This window comes from Dermacentor andersoni, chromosome 10 (assembly GCF_023375885.2).
Source record: "Dermacentor andersoni chromosome 10, qqDerAnde1_hic_scaffold, whole genome shotgun sequence".
Classification (NCBI taxonomy): Eukaryota; Metazoa; Arthropoda; class Arachnida; order Ixodida; family Ixodidae; genus Dermacentor; species Dermacentor andersoni.
In genome coordinates, this window is record NC_092823.1 from 98,114,580 (window position 1) to 98,134,788 (window position 20,209).

General features: G+C 44.0%; 1 protein-coding gene and 1 pseudogene across 1 annotated transcript in view; one reads left to right on the plus strand and one right to left on the minus strand.

The window, feature by feature from the left end:
• The window catches only part of Adss (adenylosuccinate synthetase), a 53,967-nt gene extending 37,937 nt beyond the window's left edge, over positions 1-16,030 (plus strand). Inside the window, exons 10-13 of the mRNA XM_050191761.3 lie at positions 676-800; positions 2,264-2,361; positions 3,538-3,687; positions 12,589-16,030. Coding sequence (XP_050047718.1) covers positions 676-800; positions 2,264-2,361; positions 3,538-3,687; positions 12,589-12,641 — 426 coding nt within the window. The 3' untranslated portion in view covers positions 12,642-16,030. The remainder of the gene's footprint in view (positions 1-675; positions 801-2,263; positions 2,362-3,537; positions 3,688-12,588) is intronic.
• LOC140213679 (tigger transposable element-derived protein 6-like) lies at positions 7,661-12,647 on the minus strand (annotated as a pseudogene).
• Positions 16,031-20,209: the final 4,179 nt, after the last annotated feature.

Genomic DNA, 20,209 nt, shown 5'->3' on the forward strand with positions numbered 1-20,209 from the left:
AGAAAAAGTCTATAAGTTAATTCTCTGTGCTACTGTCACTGTGAAAAAAAGTATAACTTGTGTTTTTGCACAACATTAACTGCATAACAACATTAACCCTGTAATGACCAAACACAGTTTTTCGTCAAGGAAAATTGGAACAAATTGTTGACATTTACTTCTGTCCATGGAGAGTACATTTGTAGAACAAAATCAAAGAAATATTTTTTTCAGCTATGACCTAATTACTGTATGAAATATTTATTAGCAATTAGCTTGTTAAACTATTAACAACAGAAACTTCGCTCCAGCACATTCATAACGCAACTATTAGCTTTGCTTAAGTTTCCAGCGCTTAAATTCTCATTTTGAGGCCTCAAGCTCAGCGTAGCATTTATGCTACTTTGGGCGTTACAGGGAAAAAAACTGATTCCGGAAAATGAAATGCTTTTCATCTTTGCCTTGCAAAGAACTATTGTTTAGATAAGTGAATTTCTGTCTGTTGTACCAAAGGTTTTGTGCAAGTCCCTCGGTTTCTTGAGCTAGTTGCTTTGGAATTATTCGACTATATTATTTTGCTTTGACTTTGCTTTCAACCAGAAATATTATATTCGCACAAGCCTAAACCAGATCAGTGAGACTAGGTTGATTGTAAGTGCAACCAACTAACTCAGTTTTTCTCTTTGCATGGTGCAGGAAATCGGTGAGCGGCTACAAACTATTGGTGGGGAAATTGGAGTCACGACCAAGCGAAAACGGCGGTGCGGCTGGCTTGACGTAGTGCTGCTTCGTTACTCCAGCATGATCAATGGATACACTGCGTAAGTAGGCTTTCTTCGTGCTGTCTGTCTGTTCATCTGACTGTCTGTCTAGTTGTGAGAGAAAATGATAACACTAAAGGGAGGTCGACCAGTGAAATACAGTCAACATCCGATTTTGCAGACTCCCCAGGGGCCGCAAAAATGTCCGAAAAATTGAATGCATGCCTTTTACAGCCCCCAAGGCACGAAATCGCCACAGGCACATCCAAAATAGCTCTAAAGGCCTGCCAGTACATTTATTAGGCGTATCAGTGCTCATACTGTGATAGGAGACAGCAGGTGCTCGTGTGTATAATTAAGGAATACATACTGTGTCCCATGACTGTGGCCCTTTTTCCGCTCATAGTATGCTTCGCCGCAATACTTCGCTTATGCTTCGCCACGTAACACTGCTGTATTGAGTTGAAGCTGAGCTTCGGGAACCGGCATTATGCAACACGTTGTGCTTTTCGAGATTCGAAGTCGTTGGCAAGGATTACAAAGGCAGAGTCGGCGCCAAATTGTTGCAATGAAAAGCATGGCACCGAACAGCAAGAAGCTTGGTAGCAAATGTCGAAGTAGCTAGGCTTAGCATTGCCGCTGGGGTAGCTACGGCTGCCAGCAGATCTGCGTGTGAGAGCACTGATTCGAGGCTGTGAGGTAATCAAAATTGTGGTGGTGGTGGTGGTGGCTTTGGTTAATGCTGTTTCGGACCTGTGGTCATGGCTGAAAGTGAGAAAAATTGGACAGCAAAGGTTTTTCACATCCAAATTTCAGATGTTCTTGTACATTGACTCTATAGGGTATGGGGCGGCGCCACGAAGGCATATGAATTATTGGGCATGTCCGAAAAATGGGGCGTCCAGGAACTCTTGTCATTGGCTGTTGTGTGGTTTTACTACTCTGCAGAACAAAGGCGATATGGGGACCCCCACATCACAAGATATTGACCATGTTGATTAATCCTGTTGATTAATTTATCTTTATGTATATGAACATTTGGCATACCTAAACATTAATTTCAATTTTAATCTTGAATAATCCTGTTTAGTTATTAAATGTCTTATGTAATAGTCCTTTTCACTAATCACTAATGTTTCTTAGTGTCAGCCTGCACTCAGCCTATCTAAAAATTTGCGCGAAAAGAGTTTAGTATGAATTTACTGAAATTTGGGAAGCATTAGGGCCATTCAATTCAACCCAGATTTCGTGAACTAGTTTCTGCCAGTTCAATGCCAGTTATTGCTTGTGCAAAACCGCCATGGCACCTCCTGCATGCACGCTGCACTTGCTGTCTGACAAGTGCAGGAAATGCTGTGAACTCATCCTGCACGCATCCATGTTGAGCTGGTGAAGGAAATAGCAAAGTACGGCACTCGGTGAACCAGTTCAGAAAGTGCAAGGGAATCATATGGACCTGTTGTTTCATGGTGTGCGAGATTTGACAATATGTCATCTCACTCGCTGCCTCCCTTTACCTGCAGGCTGGCCCTGACCAAGCTCGACATCCTGGACACCTTTGAGGAGATCAAGATTGGCAACGCCTATCGGATAGACGGCAAGGTGTACAAGTACCCACCAGGTAAGGTTCCAAACCCTTATGTGCATAACAGATAGCACTGACTGCCGATTCCAAAAACAGGGTGTTTAAGTTTGATGTTAGGGGTCCTCGGATTACTAAGCATGTAGGTGCTCTTTCCAACTGGATAAATACCTAGGGCTTCTGTTTCCTGTGGTTATCCTATTCCACCACTTAGTGCTATAAAGCTGTATGTCTTCACTTGCTGAAAGCTGCTATCATTTTACATACCCTATCTGCTCCATGAGAGTCAAATTCACCGTTAAATGATGCAGTAAAACTTTGCTAACTCGGATTTAACTGAAACAAAAAAACGTCCAAATTAACCAAATGTTGAATTATTGCACGTATCAAGAAAACAGTAAACAAATGCATGCTACATCAACATGTCCTTCTTTTTTAAAAGAAAAAAATCTGCAACCCTTGTTTATATTTAATGCAAAATCGGTGCAACAACTGCAGTTCTTATCTCATGACTGGTAAGGGCTCATAGCGGCCAAGGCCTCGCAACTCTCTTCGCAGTGGGACAGCAGCACAAGACGCCTCTTCATCCAAGTAGACGTGCTCTTCACTACCGCGCACGCGTTGCAATTTAGCCGGCGGATTTGACACAAGTGCGCAGGCCACATTAAATCACCGTTTACCAATAGCGCTCACCGTGTTCGTGACATTGCGCACACCGTGCACTGAATTAAAACAATGCCACTGGTCACTATCAACGGGATTATTGATGCCAACCACGCCATCCTCAAGACAAGCAGCTAGTGTGGTGTTGTGCACAGCAGAAACACAAAGCAACAGCTTTTTCCTTCCATGAAAAGCAGTTTTATGGTATCATATCATTTTGATACAGTTCTCACTGATGACTATGGCGATTTGACTATGGCAGTCTTCTTGTGTTTTTTTACGGCAGTCCAGATATAGCGACAATCGGTTATAACGATAAAATTTTAATTCTTACTGGTGTCGTAAGTGAACTGCACTGTACTAAAGTGTGTAATGTATTCTGTGTACCTATTGACACTGAGTTAATGGAATCAAATTTGGGGGACTCCACTCTTTTTTATTTTTTAACACTAACGCACAATAGTTCCCCAGCACATTAATGGTTGAGAGCCGCTGTGTCTAGTAAATTGTAAGAGCCCTCTGCAACAAGCTTTGCAACTGTTTTTCTTCCAGCGAGTGCCGACGAGATGTCCAGGGTGCAAGTTGACTACATGGTCATGCCCGGCTGGCGAACATCGACGTCCGAGTGCCGGAAGTACTCTGACCTACCTGCCAATGCCCGCCTCTACGTTGAGACCGTCCAGGAGCTGCTCGGCGTTCCGTGTGAGTAGTCCTTTTTGGCGCTCTCCACACCTTGCATGCGTTTGTTAAGGGATCGTCTGGTTGCACCTGAAGCATTCCGATATATTGAGCATACGATGTGCTCCTGCTAGGTTGGTTAGTTGCTAGGTACAGGTGATCTGGAGTCGTGAGAACAGTGTCTGTGGATTTACTTGGCTTTGAGCGCATTCAGCAGGTACGGCCAAGTCGAGAATGGCGGCTTACTGGTATCCTTCAAAAACGTACAGTCACTGCATTGTACAAGTACTGAGCTCTAAATTTCGAGGATCACGATGAAGCTAGAGAAGCTAAGAACCAAGCTGCCAGTAACTGAACGAAAAAATAGTAGGTATAAAATCAAGATACAGGGAGAAGGCGTTATAGATTACGAAGCAGATACGGGGTAACATTGTACATTGAGTTCTATTGGAAGAAAAGCTGGATGTTGAAGAGGACGCATTATATTCACTACACTACAAGTTGTTTCCTTATAAACACTACAGGGCATTCTATAAGGTGGCTTCCCCACACGCATTAAGTGGTGCCATGACAGTAGCCGTGGGGAGTTCATTTGTTATTTGCACTTGTCATATTATTCAGCGCCCATAGGCATTATCATAATGAGATTTATTTATTTATTTATTTATTTATTTATTTATTTATTTATTTATTTATTTATTTACAAATACTGCAGCCGGAAAGGGCTATTGCAGGAGTGGGTGAATACAAAATGTGGAAAAAAAACAAATCACCTTACAAAAGCATAGGTGAGTAACATGGCTAAGGGGAGCACTCAATAGCATCCCCAAATTCTCTATGTGGTAAACAACGGATGGAAGCAGGCAGGTCATTCCAGAGTTCAATTGTCCTAAGAAAAAAACTGTATTTAAAAGTGTTGGTGCGAGCAAAAAAACACAGATAAGTTTAAGTCATTGCTGTTTCTCGTGATTAGGGGCTTTGCACGGGTCAGATATGTGTTAGAGGAAGCATAATGTGGAGCGTAAAATAGAGAGTGTAGAAGTTTCCGAGAATTAATGTGATGACGGTGGGAAAGAGGGGTTAAACCGAGCATATTCAGATGAGGTGACGGTGAAAACATTGTCATAATGGCGGTATATGAAACAAACCGCCTTTTTCTGAGCACGTTCAATTTTGTGGATGTCCGAAATTTTGTAAGGGTTCCATATGGTAGCCACATATTCAAGAATAGGTCTTACAAGTGTTTTGTATGTAATGAGTTTAGTTTCTTTGGGGGCAGCACGTAGGGTTTGGGTTAGGTAACCAAGTTTTTTTTTAGTCCTTTGTTGCAAGTTGGTTAGAATATGTTCTGACCAGGATAACCTTGGAGTGAAAAGGAGGCCTAAATACTTATAGTCATGTGCGCGCTGCATAAAAGTGGATTTATAGGAGTAATTGAAATATGAGCAATTAGCATGCTTGTAAAAGGACATGGCGACTGTTTTTTTAAAGTTAATGTTCATTTGCCAGAGTTCGCACCATTTACAAAAACTTGTAAAAGATTGATTCAGAGTGTTATGATCGTTAGGTGAAGAAATGACATTGTAGAGAACGCAGTTGTCAGCGTAAAGCCAAATTTTTACTGAAACAGAGCTTGGAATGTCGTTAATATAAAGCAAAAAGAGCAATGGCCCTAAAATTGAACCTTGGGGCACACCGGAAGATACTGAGGCGTCAGGAGAGTTGAATGAATCAAAAGAAACATACTGTGAACGATCATAAAGAAAACTACGGATCCAGTCAACGAGAAGAGGGTTATTAGGGATAAGGCTTAGATTATGTAATAGTTTAGGATGTGGTACAGTATCAAATGCTTTGGAGAAATCAATGAAGAGCGCATCTACTTGATGACCTAAATCAAGAGCAAAACTGATGTCATGTGTAAATTCAGTTAATTGAGTCACTGTGCTAAAACCACTACGAAATCCATGCTGAGCGCTGCATAAAATGTTATTAGATATTAGACTCAATAAAAGTGATAATGTGTTTATAAATTATGTGTTCAAGGAGTCTGCATGCATGAGAAGTTAAAGAAATGGGTCTATAATTTAGAAGAGATTGTTTCTGCCCAGATTTGAACAATGGAATGACTCTAGCCCATTTCCATGAACAAGGAACTGTACAAGTAGATACTGATTTCTCAAAAATCAATGTGAGGCATTGACACGTCCAAAGTGCATAATCATAAAGGAACACATTGTTGACATTGTCTGGACTGCAGCTTTTTTTGGTGTCAAGATTTAAAATAAGGTTCAGGACTCCTTGCTTAGATATTGTAACATTGTTAATTGCACAGGACATGTTAGTTGTCGTGGAGCAGGGAGGAATTACGCCATTGTCCTGTGTGAATACAGACTGAAAATATTCATTGAATGCTTTAGCAATAGGTCCGGAATCGCTTATTTCGGAATCATCTAATATAAATGTCTGGGTGGTGTTTTTCATTGGCGAAATTGAGCTCCAAAATTTTCATGGGTTATTTTTAATTAAATTAGGTAGAGTGAACTGATAATAAAAGTTATTAGCTGCATCATCAATTGCATTGCTTGAGATTGCAATTGAGATTGCATTGCTTTACATTGTCAGTGACTGAACAAGCATTGGAAGCTAGCATGATATGCCAAACTGCAGAATGAATGCCACTCCCAGCTCTTCCTGTTAAGGAGCTCCACATGGAGTGCATTTTCATGGCAAACGTCGCACCACAGTAATAGTTGCAGCGGCATGACGCCGATTGTTCGTTGGCTTGGCTACATGGAGAGAAAAAGAGGCATACGCTGCTGCGCGTTCGCCACCTTGCTGTTAGTGTTGTCAGGCTCGGTAAACTTGTCCTTTTTTTTTAACATAAGAATGGTAAAAAGAGTTTTCATTCAGCAACTTTTAAAACGAAAATTCATAGATGCATTTGCAAACAATTTATACGCATCTGTTAAAGCTGTAAGCATTTTAGCAGGCTGGCATTGCGCCATCCGACTACATTGTGCGGTGGCACGAGCTTAGAGCTTGGTGCACGTATATTGCGTGTGTGCCTCCCGTTTCACGTGCAAGCCTGCAAGCGACTGCGGTCGCGGAAATTGAGCGGCACAGTGGCGCGCAGACGTTGCGCAAGCTTGTTATGCTCCAACTGCGACGTTAGTTCTTGACTTTTTTGTGTAAAAACGCATTGTGATGATTCATGTTTACTTTGTTTTAATTTCCTGAAAGTTCCTGAAAGCAGCAACAGGCATCTAGTACAGTAGACTTCCAAATGTTTAGTTAATTCGATCCCTGCCGAAGGTTCCCGGCCAGCGCCTATACAATTCTGTGGATCCGAACTTCCGTTAATTCGATCTCAACATTGACCGGCAACTGGTCAGCAAGCAAGAGGCTTGCATGGAGGGTGCAAGCACAGACAGTCTCCAGTCACAGCACGAGTGACTAGATGCCTATTAAGCATACTGGCAGCCGTTTAGAGATATTTCTGCCGTGCTTGTGACGATTGGAGCCCTCGTTTCGCCCACCATGCATGTCTCGTACAGTTGGAGTCCGATTTTTCAGACTCTCTAGGGGCAGCGAGAACATCTGAAAAACCGGGCAAGTCCGAAAAAATTGAATGCATTCGTTTAAAAACTGCTCAAATCGCCACAGACACATTCCAAGTAGCTCTGAAAGCCTGCCAGTGCACTTGTTAGGCGTATCAGCGCTCTTACTGTGACAGGAGGTGACCGGTGCACATGTGTACAATTAATGAATACTTGCGTCCTGCGACAGTTGCCCCCTTTTCCTTCTTAGTATGCTTCACCGTAATACATTGAAGTTGAAGTTGAAGTTTATTTTCACCACTACAGTCGAGTCCCGCTACAACGAAATTGACGGTGCACGAAAAAAAATTCGTAGAGCGAAAATTTCGTTGTTGTGAAATTCACAAAAATATGGCTAACCTGAACTGGTAAACCACAAACAAACTTATTTCCAGAAGTCAAGCAGTGTCAGACTGCTTCCTTTTTTTTCCTAGGAGCATCATGACTCGATTTTCGCATTCGGCGAGTAGCTGCATCGCGACGTCGTCATCATGCACAGCTACGCTGTTTCTGATGACATCGAACGCATCCAGTACACGAGATGTGGCCGGTGGGTGCAGATCTGGCACTTCGGCGTCATCCGACTGCCCCCCGTCGTCGCGGACACTTTTTATGATGTCCTCATCGCTCAATTCCTCCCGGGCGATCACATTGATATCAGCGTCGATGAAGTCGTCCAGCTCGACACTGGATGGCACACTTCCGGCACCTTGAAGGGCCGCCCAGGACGCAGTTAGGTCTGCTGGCGGATGCACTGCTCCGTTGCAGTCAGCAGCATCCTCAGCAGAGTCGGTGTCTGGATCTTTAAGCTTGAAGCCAGCGTGCATGAAACAGTTCGCGATAACTGGCCGTCCAGTTGCAGCCCACGCAGCAGCCATCATCTGCAGCGCCATGTACAGGTCTAACTTCGTGTCGCGACCGGTCTCCACATCAATAGGAGACGCTGCATCACTCCCTGGCGGTAGGCGCACTTCAGACTTCTAATGACACCTTGGTCAAGTGGCTGTATGATCGAAGTGCAGTTCGGCGGAAAGTACTTCAGCTCTACATTTGTGAGCTCCACATCCAGAATATGATGGGCGGAGCAATTGTCCAGCAATAAGCACACCCGCCGGCCCTGCCTCCTCATGTCGCAGTCAAATGATGCGACCCACTCGGAGAAAATGGCCCGCGTCATCCAGGAGCGGCTGTTGGCGACATGTTTTACGGGAAGGCTCCTATTACCTTTAAAGCAACGGGGCCTTGCACTCTTCCCAATGACTAGCGGTGGGCGCTTGTCGGATCCGTCCGCGTTGGCGCACAGCAGCACGGTCACGCGCTTCTTACTGTGTTTCCCACCGTGGCAACGCTGACCTTTCATTTCGAGGGTTTTAGACGGCAGCATCTCGTAAAACAGGCCTGTCTCGTCAGCGTTGTAAATGTCACACTTCACATAGTCTTTCAACAACGCCGAAACGTTTGTGGAGATCCAGGCGGATGCGCTGCCTGTGTCTGCCGATGCCGACTCGCCAGAGAGCGTCTTGCCGACAATGTCATGGCGGGCCTTGAATCTGCTGAGCCAGCCTGTGCTCGCCTTGAAATCGTCAATTCCCAGCAGGCAAGCATAATTCAGGGCCTTCTGCTGCACGGCGTTTCCACTGATGGGTATGTTTTTCGCCCTCGTCTCGACAAACCGCGTGTACATGGCCTTGTCGAGGTCTTCGTGCGCCGACGGCGTCAGCTTCTTCCGCTTGGCTGATGTGCCTGAAGCAAGAGCTTGCGCTATTGCTTCTTTTGACTTCAAGATGGTGGACAGCGAACTGGGAGAAATCCCAAACTTCTTAGCAACGTCGCCTTTCTTCTCTCCACTTTCGACTTCAGCCAGGATCCGAGCTTTATCCTCCAGGGATAAAAACTTTCGACATGGCGGCGCCATGTCGGAAAGCACGCTAAAACAGAACGGCTTCTCTGATCAAATCGAACACCGCAACACGTGCACAACACGAACAGCACTAACTACGCACCGACGGCGCCAAGATGCAGCATGGACTGACGAGACGACTGAGCGTCAGCTTTGGATTGTCTGCGGCTAAAAAGTTTCAAGCCAATCCCAAAGGTAGGCCAGTCTCATCGCCGTCGCCATCGAGCAAAGGCGGCCCCCATGCTCGGCCATCAGCGGCAGTTTCTTGTGGTGCCAACACGCGATGATAACTTTGCAGACGCTTTTTTATGTGCAAAATGTTCGAAATTGCGTTTCCAGCGCGGCAAATTAAATTTCGAGCCTGGAATTACTTCATCAGATTTCGTTAAAGCGGAATGGCATAAGAAAAAGTGTTCGTTGTGGTGAGGATATTTATGCATTGACTCCTATGGGCAGCTGACGGGGAACTGAGAATTATTCGTTGAACCGGACATTTCGTTGAAGCGGCGTTCATTGTAGCGGGGTTCGACTGTAACAGTACAGTGTGCATATGCTTCACCGCGTAACACCACTTTATGACGGCGAAGTCGACTTCTAGTGACCAGCATGATGCAACGCGCCGAGCTTGCCACGCTTCGAATCCATCGACGAGAATCCGCCTTTTTCAAAATGTTCCTGTGCTGCCCTCTGCCGCACGCTGCTGGAAACGTTTTGGAAGGGTGCCGAGACTTTCGCCGGTTGATTTGTGTACCTGTGTCCATGTTGAGTGCGTGCCGGTTGTGCGTTTTCTGGATCGCGATTAATTATTAATGGCTTCGCCGGTGCAGCATGTCATTCCTGGAAATTAGGTAGCACTCATTGGACTACTGGGTGATCAGGCCTGAGTGTGCTGTTGCACTAACAGCGCGGCCACTAAAGGTACATTGAGTTCCGTCTGCTGACTCGGCTGCCCTGCAGGTTGTTTTGTCGCTGATGTCCGCTCTTGCACGTCGCTTTTTGTATTCCTTTTTATACGATCATTGGACACTTGGCAAATTCAAGAAGCCTACAAACGCAGCGTTCCGCGTCGTATTTGCCAAAGTGGTGCATTTGTTTTCATCAACATCTATAGCCACAGATCGTTGTTAGCTTTGGATATTGTGGAAACGGCACCTCGCTGATATGCAATGTCAAAACGTAGCAAAACATGCATATCTGCACATATGAGCTGCATTGTTCCACCCTGAATCGAGTCAATATGAATGGCCGAACCACTTAAACAACGGAAACTGTCATCCAGCAGATACATATATTACATATATACATGCATACATATATATACATATATATATATATATATACATACATATATATTATTGATATATATATATATATATTATATATATACATAATTTATTACCGATTCTCGCTTTGCTTTAACTTCATCATACTTAAAGTTTGCGCATACCATAAAGTATTATTAGAGAAAGCTGTGCCCGGCATAAGCACTCGCTTATAGACCGTGTAGTTCTCTCGCAAAAACACTGATGCCTGACACTATTGGTAAGTGGGCAAGTTGTTTTTTTTTTTTTTCAGTACTTGCATTGCCTTTGAAGGCATTACAGCAGGGGGGGTACATACATATCTACATCAATTGTCGCTCATTTCACCACACAAAACATGGTAAATGTTTTCATTCGCATTATTTACCTACAATACTTCATGGAAGAGCATTCCACTCCCTCGTGGTCCTATAAAGAAATGCATAACGTAAGGTATCACCCTTAGAAGGAAATTCATGAAGTTTCAAGGCATGGTCCCTTCCACGTGAGATATATGATGGTAATGTAATATATTTGTTCCTGCCAATTCCTGCTTTAGAATGTTAAACACTGAAAAAATTTGAGTGTGAGGCCATTTTTTTTGTCCTTTAGATACTGTCAATAAAGTGCGCGCTTGCTTTCGGTTGATACTGAGGTTTTTGATGTAATTCCCCACAGCAAATCAAACTGCTCTATTCTGAATTTTTTCAAGTAAATCGGCTAACTGACACGTATAAGGATCCCAGCAGATACAAGCGTACTCAAGTACCGAACATATGTGAGTAAAATACAGCCATTAAATTTACTAGGTATCGGCCAAAATTTCAACATAGGAAGCCCAATTTTCGTGCCGCCTTCCTTTTACCTCCTGTATATGCCTGTTCCAACTTAAATCCGAGGCAAATAAAACTTCTAAGTATTTGCATTCCGTAACCCTGCGTAGTGTAACGCTATTTAATTTGTACTCTTATGCCTTATATCAATGTTTCCTTGTAAAGGTGATGTTTAAACATTTCGAAATGTTTAGTGACATTTCCCATTTCCGCACACCAAGTTGAAACTTTATCTAAATCGCTCTAAAGGGCATAAAAATCACAATCACTATCAAAAACACTGTACACTTCGCAGTCATCTGCAAACATCCTGAAAAATTACTTAATACCTCTAGTGATATAATTTATATACAAAAAAATAAGAGGACCCAAGACTTGGGGTACTCCAGAGGTCACTGCAGCAAAATCAGAGGAGATACCATTGAGAACCACAGACAGTTGTCTATGTAGAAGATATTCAGATATTCATGCAATTACCTTTTTGTGTAATTTGCTAATAACTAGGTCATGAGCCACAACATCAAACGCTTTACGAAAATCTAGAAAGATGCAATCATCTGCCTTTTGTCTATTGCTAGCGCCAAATCATGAGTGAATTCTACAAGCTGCATAGCACAAGAAAAACCCTGCTGAGATCCGTGTTGGTTTGCATTTATAATAGATTGTGTTTAACTAGATGCGACATAATACAACTATATATAATGTGTTCCGTTACTTTACATGTAATACTAGTCAAGGACACTGACCTATAGTTCTCAACACAGCAAGCACGCCAGGCACGCTCGCCACTTCCAGCAGCAAAGTTCGTGAGGCGAAGCTTTTCTGATCGAGCCAGGTCGGAGGCAGGTGTCAGATTTTTGGTCGCCGGGGATCGAACGTTCACCGCCAAGCGACGTTCGTCGTGCTGACACCGGTTTTTCGCTCCATGTAGCCCGGCCTTTACTCCAAGCGTATCTGTCTAATCCAATCACGGTTTAGTTTTCATGCGTGTCAATGTGCTTTAAAAAAATGCATTTCAGTCTTGCTACCTTGTTTATGGCAGTGCTTCTTCCGCAACACAGCTTGTGTATAACCAAGCAATGAATAAAATATATATAGTCAGCCCACACAAGCACAAGTGCTTGTGTGGGCACACAAGTCACGTACAAGTCACGCACACAAGCACAAGTGCTTGTGTGCGTGACTGGGCAGTACGGAGCTAGCACTGTATTGGCTCATTGTGTTGGCGCAAGCAAAAAATCAAGAGACAGAACACCAGAAAATTGATAGTTTCACTTATTTCTTTATTCCAGTCAAGTGGATCGGCGTTGGAAAGTCTCGTGCAGCCATCATCACAATTCCTTGATGAGTGGCACAACGACAAGACTGCGCACTGCACGTGTTGACGATGAACTTAGCACACTTAAAAAGAGCCGAGCTGTTTTATTTTTTCTCTTTGTTTCCCTGCCCTTGTTGTTTTTAATTCATTGTTGTTTTAAAACGAAAATATCCAGTCATTGTTGTTCACCAGCCATCATTGATGTGGTTGCTGCTTGTTCAGGTCAGCCCTCAGCAGCAAGTTGCATTCAAGAAACGACGTTCTCCACACTTTCTGATGCATTTTTGTGATGCGCAGCTTGGCAGAATGCTGCAGCGTTAAATACCACCCCACTTGTTCCATAGCAGCCATTTGTCGATGCATTGAATTGACGGCTGTGTTAAATTTCCCACTGCCTTGCACAAATTTGTTAAATTGAGAACTTCAGTAAATCTAAATCGCCTATAACATTCGTGATAATGTGATTTCATTGTGAGCCAAAAAGGTCATTTTTGCCCGCACGTGCATTTGTTGTAGACAGAGAGCCCTTTCAGCTTGTCTTCTGTTCTTTGTGGGAGAAACAAACGTCCTGAACAAATCAATCGCATCCATCGCCAACTTGAAACCTGGCATATCCATGTTACCCCTATTTTTCCCCCAAATCTTTCAGGCTAGACGTAGACTTCACTACGTTGCTTTCAGTTTTTAGGCTTTACAAATATGTGTCTGGGAATTGAAAGCGTTTTGTTAAATCAAAAGTGTTGCATAATTGGGTTTTATTAAATCAAGGTTTAGCTGTATAAGGTTTTAGTGACAGGGTTATTTTGCTTTGTTCCATATATTCAAGGTCGAACATCAAGCCTGTGATAATCACCAGGCATTGTGCTCACAAGACTACATAAAAGCATTTGCTCATTGGTTGGTGCAAAGGTACCTGCCGTTCATAAAAGCGACTGAAGTGATAACAACATGGCCGCCACTTGCAGACAGCACTTAACAAAAGAGAAGCTTTGTGAACACAGGCCTAGATTAGGTTTCCTGGATATTTATGTGCAGATTGCATTGTACAAAGACTGTCACTGGGACTTCGTGGCTGTTTAGATTGAAATGAAATCAGCTGTTATAATGGCAGTTGAAAACATTAGCAGGGAGATGGTTGCTTTGATGAGGAACTAGAATTTGTGTGCTTTGTTTCTACACGGGAAATGACATTACCGAAAGTCGAAACCCTTATATAGCTAGGAACAGGTGTGCAGAAATGCACCGAGAACTGCCAAGAACTTCTATGAATCAAGAACTTGTTACTTTCTTGGTGTGGCCGTACACTTTATTGGATGGGAGCACCATCAAATATGGGCTGCAACATACCTAGCTAATCATTTGCTGCTATGCCATCCATTTCTCTGTGACTGAGATGTAATCATTTGAGGATCTCCGAGTTTGTACTTAGTAGTATGTACTTATTAGGGAGTTTTAGCATATCACTTTTGTTACCAACGCACTTGTCAGCTTTGAGTATGCTACTTAGTCCATGCTAGGTGTATGTGTGATGCGGCATGCCTTGCACATGCAGAACTGGCAGCTGACCAAAGCAGCAACAGTAGAGCATTAGCGGCATGCTAAACCTCTCTAAAAATGTCTGTAACCATTAGCGCTGCATAAGTTGGCATTGCGCTGAACAGACAGCTTCAGTTACACCCCAGTGATAGAGTTAGTCTGTTAAGGACCTTCACCCAAATGGTGAATACACAGTTCTGGTGGTGTGGCTAATCTCGCCGCCATTTGTCTTAAAGTGCCATAGAAGTGCACCAGAAAGATTATCCACAAATTGGGTCATTTCTTGCAAATCTTGTCTTGTGTAGGAGCATGTAAGAGACAGTTACAGGAATTTGCTCATGTACAGTAACTTCACTAAGCCACTACTGCAATGTCTACATGAGGAGTGCCTACATGCTTTTATTTAAATACGTGTCTATGTGGGCGATTGCCTGAAGAAAAGAAGTGGTCACTGGTAGGTGCTCAAGCACCTCCCACTTATGGCAGTAATTGGCACGATAAAGAGACGATTTCCGCAGCAACGGCCAATTGCAGATTGCACGCACCTTAGAGAAGTTCTCAGTCTGAGGCCCAATCTGGAAAGGAATAGGCTCTTTTTGTTGTTGTTAAGCCTGGCAGCCTGTGTTTGAACAAAAAGCATGGCTGTATGAATGCAGTACCTCCATATGTCAAATTACACTGGCTAAAGCATTAGTCCTGCTTCACGTTATCACTTGTGTTAGATCTGTGTTAATAGGAAAGTGTGGATGTTTGCCGCAAAACTGTGATGTCGCTGCAGTGAGACTGACCTGGGAAACTCTTGTGTAGTCATCTGTGTGTGTTCATTCTTTGTACAGGGTGTTTCAGTGACAATTCAAAAACTTGGTGCATGTGTCCCCATGCAGCGTTGAAATGAGTCAGTGAAACAAATTGCCGCTCCATACATTTATGGCCTGCATTGCTTGAGAAAGGCATTGTGGGAAAATAATGCCAATTCAATTCACAGGCTCACAGATGGGTATCTGCAAACTGGTGTCAGTGTCAGGAATGATTCCTACTAAGTGGCCATGTGTAAAACACCAACCGGCTTCATTTCTGCAGTTCACATACAGGAAAACTAGAACAACTTGTTCACATTTATCTCAGGCCATTGAGAACGCATTTGCACACAAAACAGTGACTTTTTTTTGTAGAACCTTACTTAGTATGGTAATTAGTAATTGGCTTGCTGAACTATCCAGAACTGAACAAAAGTTGCTCCAGCTTATCAAAAACACTACCTTGAGTTGTTTCCTATGCTCAAATCACATTCATCAGGTATCAAACTCAGCATAGCATTTAGTATACCTTGGACAGTCAAAGGTTAAGGCAATAATTTTTGAAGAGTTAAGTGAAATTTTATTGTGATTGAGAAGCAGTTATTGCACAGTTTCTAGTGTCTGCCACTGGCCAGAAACTCGGGCCAGCAAAATTTGTGGTTTTTTCTAACCACTGCGGGTGGGCGTCACTGAAACAGCCACTATTTTCTTTGGGCAATTTTCATTGGTGTACTGTTCACTTTGCACTTTTAAGGCATTGCACGCTGTGTACAGCCAAGAGCCCGAGAGGAACCCTATTTTTAAAGTTTTCTGCAGCGCTTTGTGAACGGTTATGCAATGCTTGTTGTAATCGTAGCTGCCTCAAAGGAGCATGCAAACTACTAGCTGTGATGGTTGCCTCTTTTTGTTGTTGTGCTTGCATACCAAACAGCTACAGTTTTGATGTCATAATTTTTTTCTTTGTGCATCTAGAAGTGAGCAAGTTGGGCTTGCCGTGGGGTTCACTTTGGAGAGGTGTTCTGTAAAGCCTCGGTCGTGATGCATGAAAAATTATGTATATATAAAAACAGTTCTTTTATGTGACCTGCAAAGTGTTGGTGTGGTTACCGGGGGCTGTTGGAAGGTGGCACACTGGAGACATTATCTGCCACCTCTGTTTGTTGCATTACGGGCTAAGTGGCCTCAAAGGATGTGACCATGTAATAAAGTCGCTTCAAGCCTTTCGATAATTAGGCTGCCTGAATATGTATCTGGAAATCAAAAGCACTTTGTTAACGCCTGAAAAGGTTTGGACTAATTTTGTAGACGCATAGGCTACAGCTACAGTAAAACATTTGCGTCTCAATTTAAGTTTTTCATATTAATAGAGCTATGGACGATTACAAGTCACCCTCCTCCCTAGCTACGCTTTTTCTCCTCAACTCATTTGCCAAGCAGTCAGGGCTAAGCTCCACCTTCACTGGCTTTGCATCGTGATGCAACAATGTCATCTACTTCCAATGTGTTGGAGCCAGCGCACGAAGCCTCTCAAACCGCTCCGCTAGCTGCCTGGCCATCAATTCCCAGTGAGAGCTATCGAAGCATCAAAGCTATCCAAGCCATCCAAGGGCTGGGACGGAGGCGTGAACTAAAGTCCCTCCATACTACTACGGCTGTGATGAAGGGGCTTCAGTGTAAACGTGAGCGGCCAGCAAGGTGCAGCCATGTGGTGGCACAGAGGTTAACCAGCCGAACACAGATCAAATGTTGCTTGAAACCAAGTGTAAAACATTTTAAACTATGAAACAGACAATGTGTTCACAACTACACTGTTGCCGAAAATTTACGCCAGCAACAAAGTAGAATGCACTTGGTTACTGCATATTATACTGTATAGTATTAGCTGTATGTTTGTGTGAGCTTTGTGCCACCTGGTGGCTGCACCCTGTAGGCCACTCACATTTGTGCCTCCTCCCATCTGGCAAAACATCCAGTCCGCCTGCATTTACCAGAATACTGGACACACTAAAACTGTTGTGGCAGTAATCCTCCGCGTGAAGTAACGGCTGCAAACGCATAAATCCTGGCGCCGATCGGATACAGACAGCTCGGTGCGCTTGCATAGGAACGCAGTGCCGCAGCTTGACATGTCGCCATTTGCCAGGTTTGCAGCCCACAACGCAACAAGGGTGATCCATAGTCTTCGCGAAAGGAAACCTCGAGACCAACACTGACCACACAGCTTGCATCAGCACGAAGTACGTTGTAACACAAGCAGACGCTTGCTGTGTGCCGGAAGTGCTCGAGTGTAGTGATATACAAATAGGCGTGTATTCTCTTACTCTTACTTTTTCTTTTGCAGAAACAAGTTACCAACATTCAAGCTGTCATGAACATTTGTTCACCATAAAGTTGGAACAATTATCTGGCGAAACCTGGGTGGCAAATTAGATAGCTCTTCCAACTGACGTCACGCACGCCAGCTATGTAGATTGTAACGGGATTACTGAAAGCTCGGGTGGTGCGTCACTGCTGTGATTGGTAGCAATGCACATTTTTAAAATCTTATAATAAATTGCAAGCTTTACCCGCAGAACTTAAATACATCACTTAATCAGAAGGACCTACCCCAACGACTCATTATGACAAAATCCTCAAAATAGTTTCAGGGTCCCTTGAAATGGAAATTTTATAAAAAGTTGACATGAGGAGTGTGGCCAAGTCTGAGGACACCATGAGCACCACTGGCACGCGTTTCTTTTTTTTTTTTTTTTTGCATTAAATGAGGGTCTAGACTCCCAAAAATAAATGACAAGCGTCGGAGCACTATATAATTTACTACAGTGCTTGTCTCAACACACCAGTTTCATTTTTGGTGCTTAGGGGGTGAGTGCATCGTAGCATGATACATTTTTGTGCTCCATTCCTGGAATCGCTGCAGCTGCCAAATGCAAGCACAGCCAGAAAATATGTGCGCTTTTTATTATTACCAATGTCATCATGTCTAACCTCGTTGCTACACAACATCAGATAATTTTGCTTTCTGAAAAGGCTTCATGATAATGTCGGTGCCAGCTGCTCCGGCATTTCAAGACCAACATTAGTATCCAATTAACATGCGTGTTTCCCGCCTTCGTACTAGCTAAGCGTCATTCCTTTACATTTGAGAAGCATGTGATAGTACAACTTCGAAAATATGTGTCTACTCGTTTAAGAGTGTTTCATAATTCGTACTAAACCATTGACATATAGAGCCTGTCCGTAAACATATTATGGATTATTACTGTTTACGGAACACCAGGTTTACCGAAAAGGTGTGCAGCTGCAACAACGCTGGTATCGATCTCTGGTGAAGCAACGTTTAACCAGATATAAGCTAATACTGCAGTGTTCTGCATGTTCTACTTAACTGGTTGTGTAAAGCATTGGTGGCAACAATCATTAATGTCGCGGGATCGAATCCCAGCCACGGCGGCCGCATTTTTATGGGGGGTGAAATGCGAAAACACCCGTGTGCTTAGATTTAGGTGCAAGTTAATTAACCCCAGGTGGTCGAAATTTCCGGAGTCCTCCACTACGGCGTGCCTCATAATCAGAAAGTGGTTTTGGCACGTAAGGCCCCATAATTTAATTTTAACAATCATTAATGTGCAGTCCTTTTATGCGTCTTATGATGCCACAGCACGAGCACGCCTCGACAGGGTAGAGCGAGCGAAAGAAAAACACCAGCACCAGGTGTTGTGTGAGGGTAGAGGGCATCGCTACAACACGTCACCCTTGCTCTCGGAAGCCTGTGTTATTGGCGCGTTCCCTGTTCGCACAAGCTCTCGCCAGCGTTCTGTGCCTCGGTAAGCCCAAATTAAAACGCGCAAAGTGCCAAGCTGGTTCCAACTTGTGCCTGCAAATTTATTCATTTTATCACCACACCTAATTTTCTGCTGTCCTCGACTGCGCTTCCCGCCCCTTGGCACCCATTCTGCAACTCTAATTGTCCTCTGGTTATGTGTCCTGCACACTACATGGCCTGCCCATTTTTTAACGCGACAACGTTAAGGAGCTTGTGTCGCAGAAAAGCCGGTGTCGTCGGCGTCAGCGGCGTTGGCCGTGAGCGATAAATCCCAGAAGGCACTTCATAAATAAAAAACATCTTGCAAGATGGGCTGGTGGGAATCGAACCAGGGTCTCCGGAGTGTGAGACGGAGACGCTACCACTCAGCCACGAGTTCGTTCCTTCAAAACGGGACAAAATCTTGTCTAGTGAATGCGGTGTTGTGTTAAAAACGTGCCGTAGAAAGTTTTACTGCGGTGTATATCGGTAATTATGATCATGTTACAGAAGTCGCAGTTTCACGAAGTACGTTTCCGCTGCATTTCTTCTGCGCTTTCCGCACACGCAGAGCCATCTTGCGGCAAACACAGAAGACCCCCTCCTCGCAATGTACGGCGCTGCCCCGATACGTGGCGTGGCACTCTCCCCATGATCGCGTCATGGCCCGGCTATCTGTGGCGATCGCGATGTTTGGCTGGCGTAGCGCGTTTGAGTAGGCGGTGCGAACGGGGCGCGATAGCGCTATCGCGTTCCACTCTTGAAGGCAAAGCTTAAGCGTCCTCCAATTTTTTTTTCTCTTAATGTAAACTAGAAAATCGGCTATCTTAGTTTGCTCTTTGATCCACACTGCTCTCTTCCCGTCTCTTAATGTTACGCCTAACATTTTTCCTTCCACAACTCCTTGCGTGGTCCTTAACTTGTTCTCGAGCTTCTTTGTTAACCTCTTGTTTCTGTGTCATATGTTTGCACCAGTGGAATGCAATGATTGTACACTTTTCAGTGGCAAGCTCCCAGTTGGGATTTGGTAATGCCTGCTGTATGCACTCCAACCCGTTGTGGCCGTGTTAGAATCCCGTAAGTACGGTACCTGCCCTATGACTGGATGCACTAGTACACAATTTTTTGTTGCTAGATGAGCAGTTGTGCTATAACGCTCTGAAAAAGAGCCGTTCCTGCCACCTATCCCAGTTTTCTCTGCAAGTGGGATGGAGTCATCAGAAAGGGCAACCTGCACAGAGGGCATAGATATGACCGCAAGTGGCAAAACCCTGTCCTGGCAGCGCATGCTCAGAAGCAACCATGTAATTCCAGTCTGCTCTGTTAGGCAGCACCAAGGGTCTCTGAAGTGCACTGTTCCCACGCTTTAAGCAGCAAGGATGAGGGCTGTACATGAAACGTGGGTACCAGTAACACCTGCTTAGCCCTTCCCCTCTGTGATAAAGTACGCAAACAGA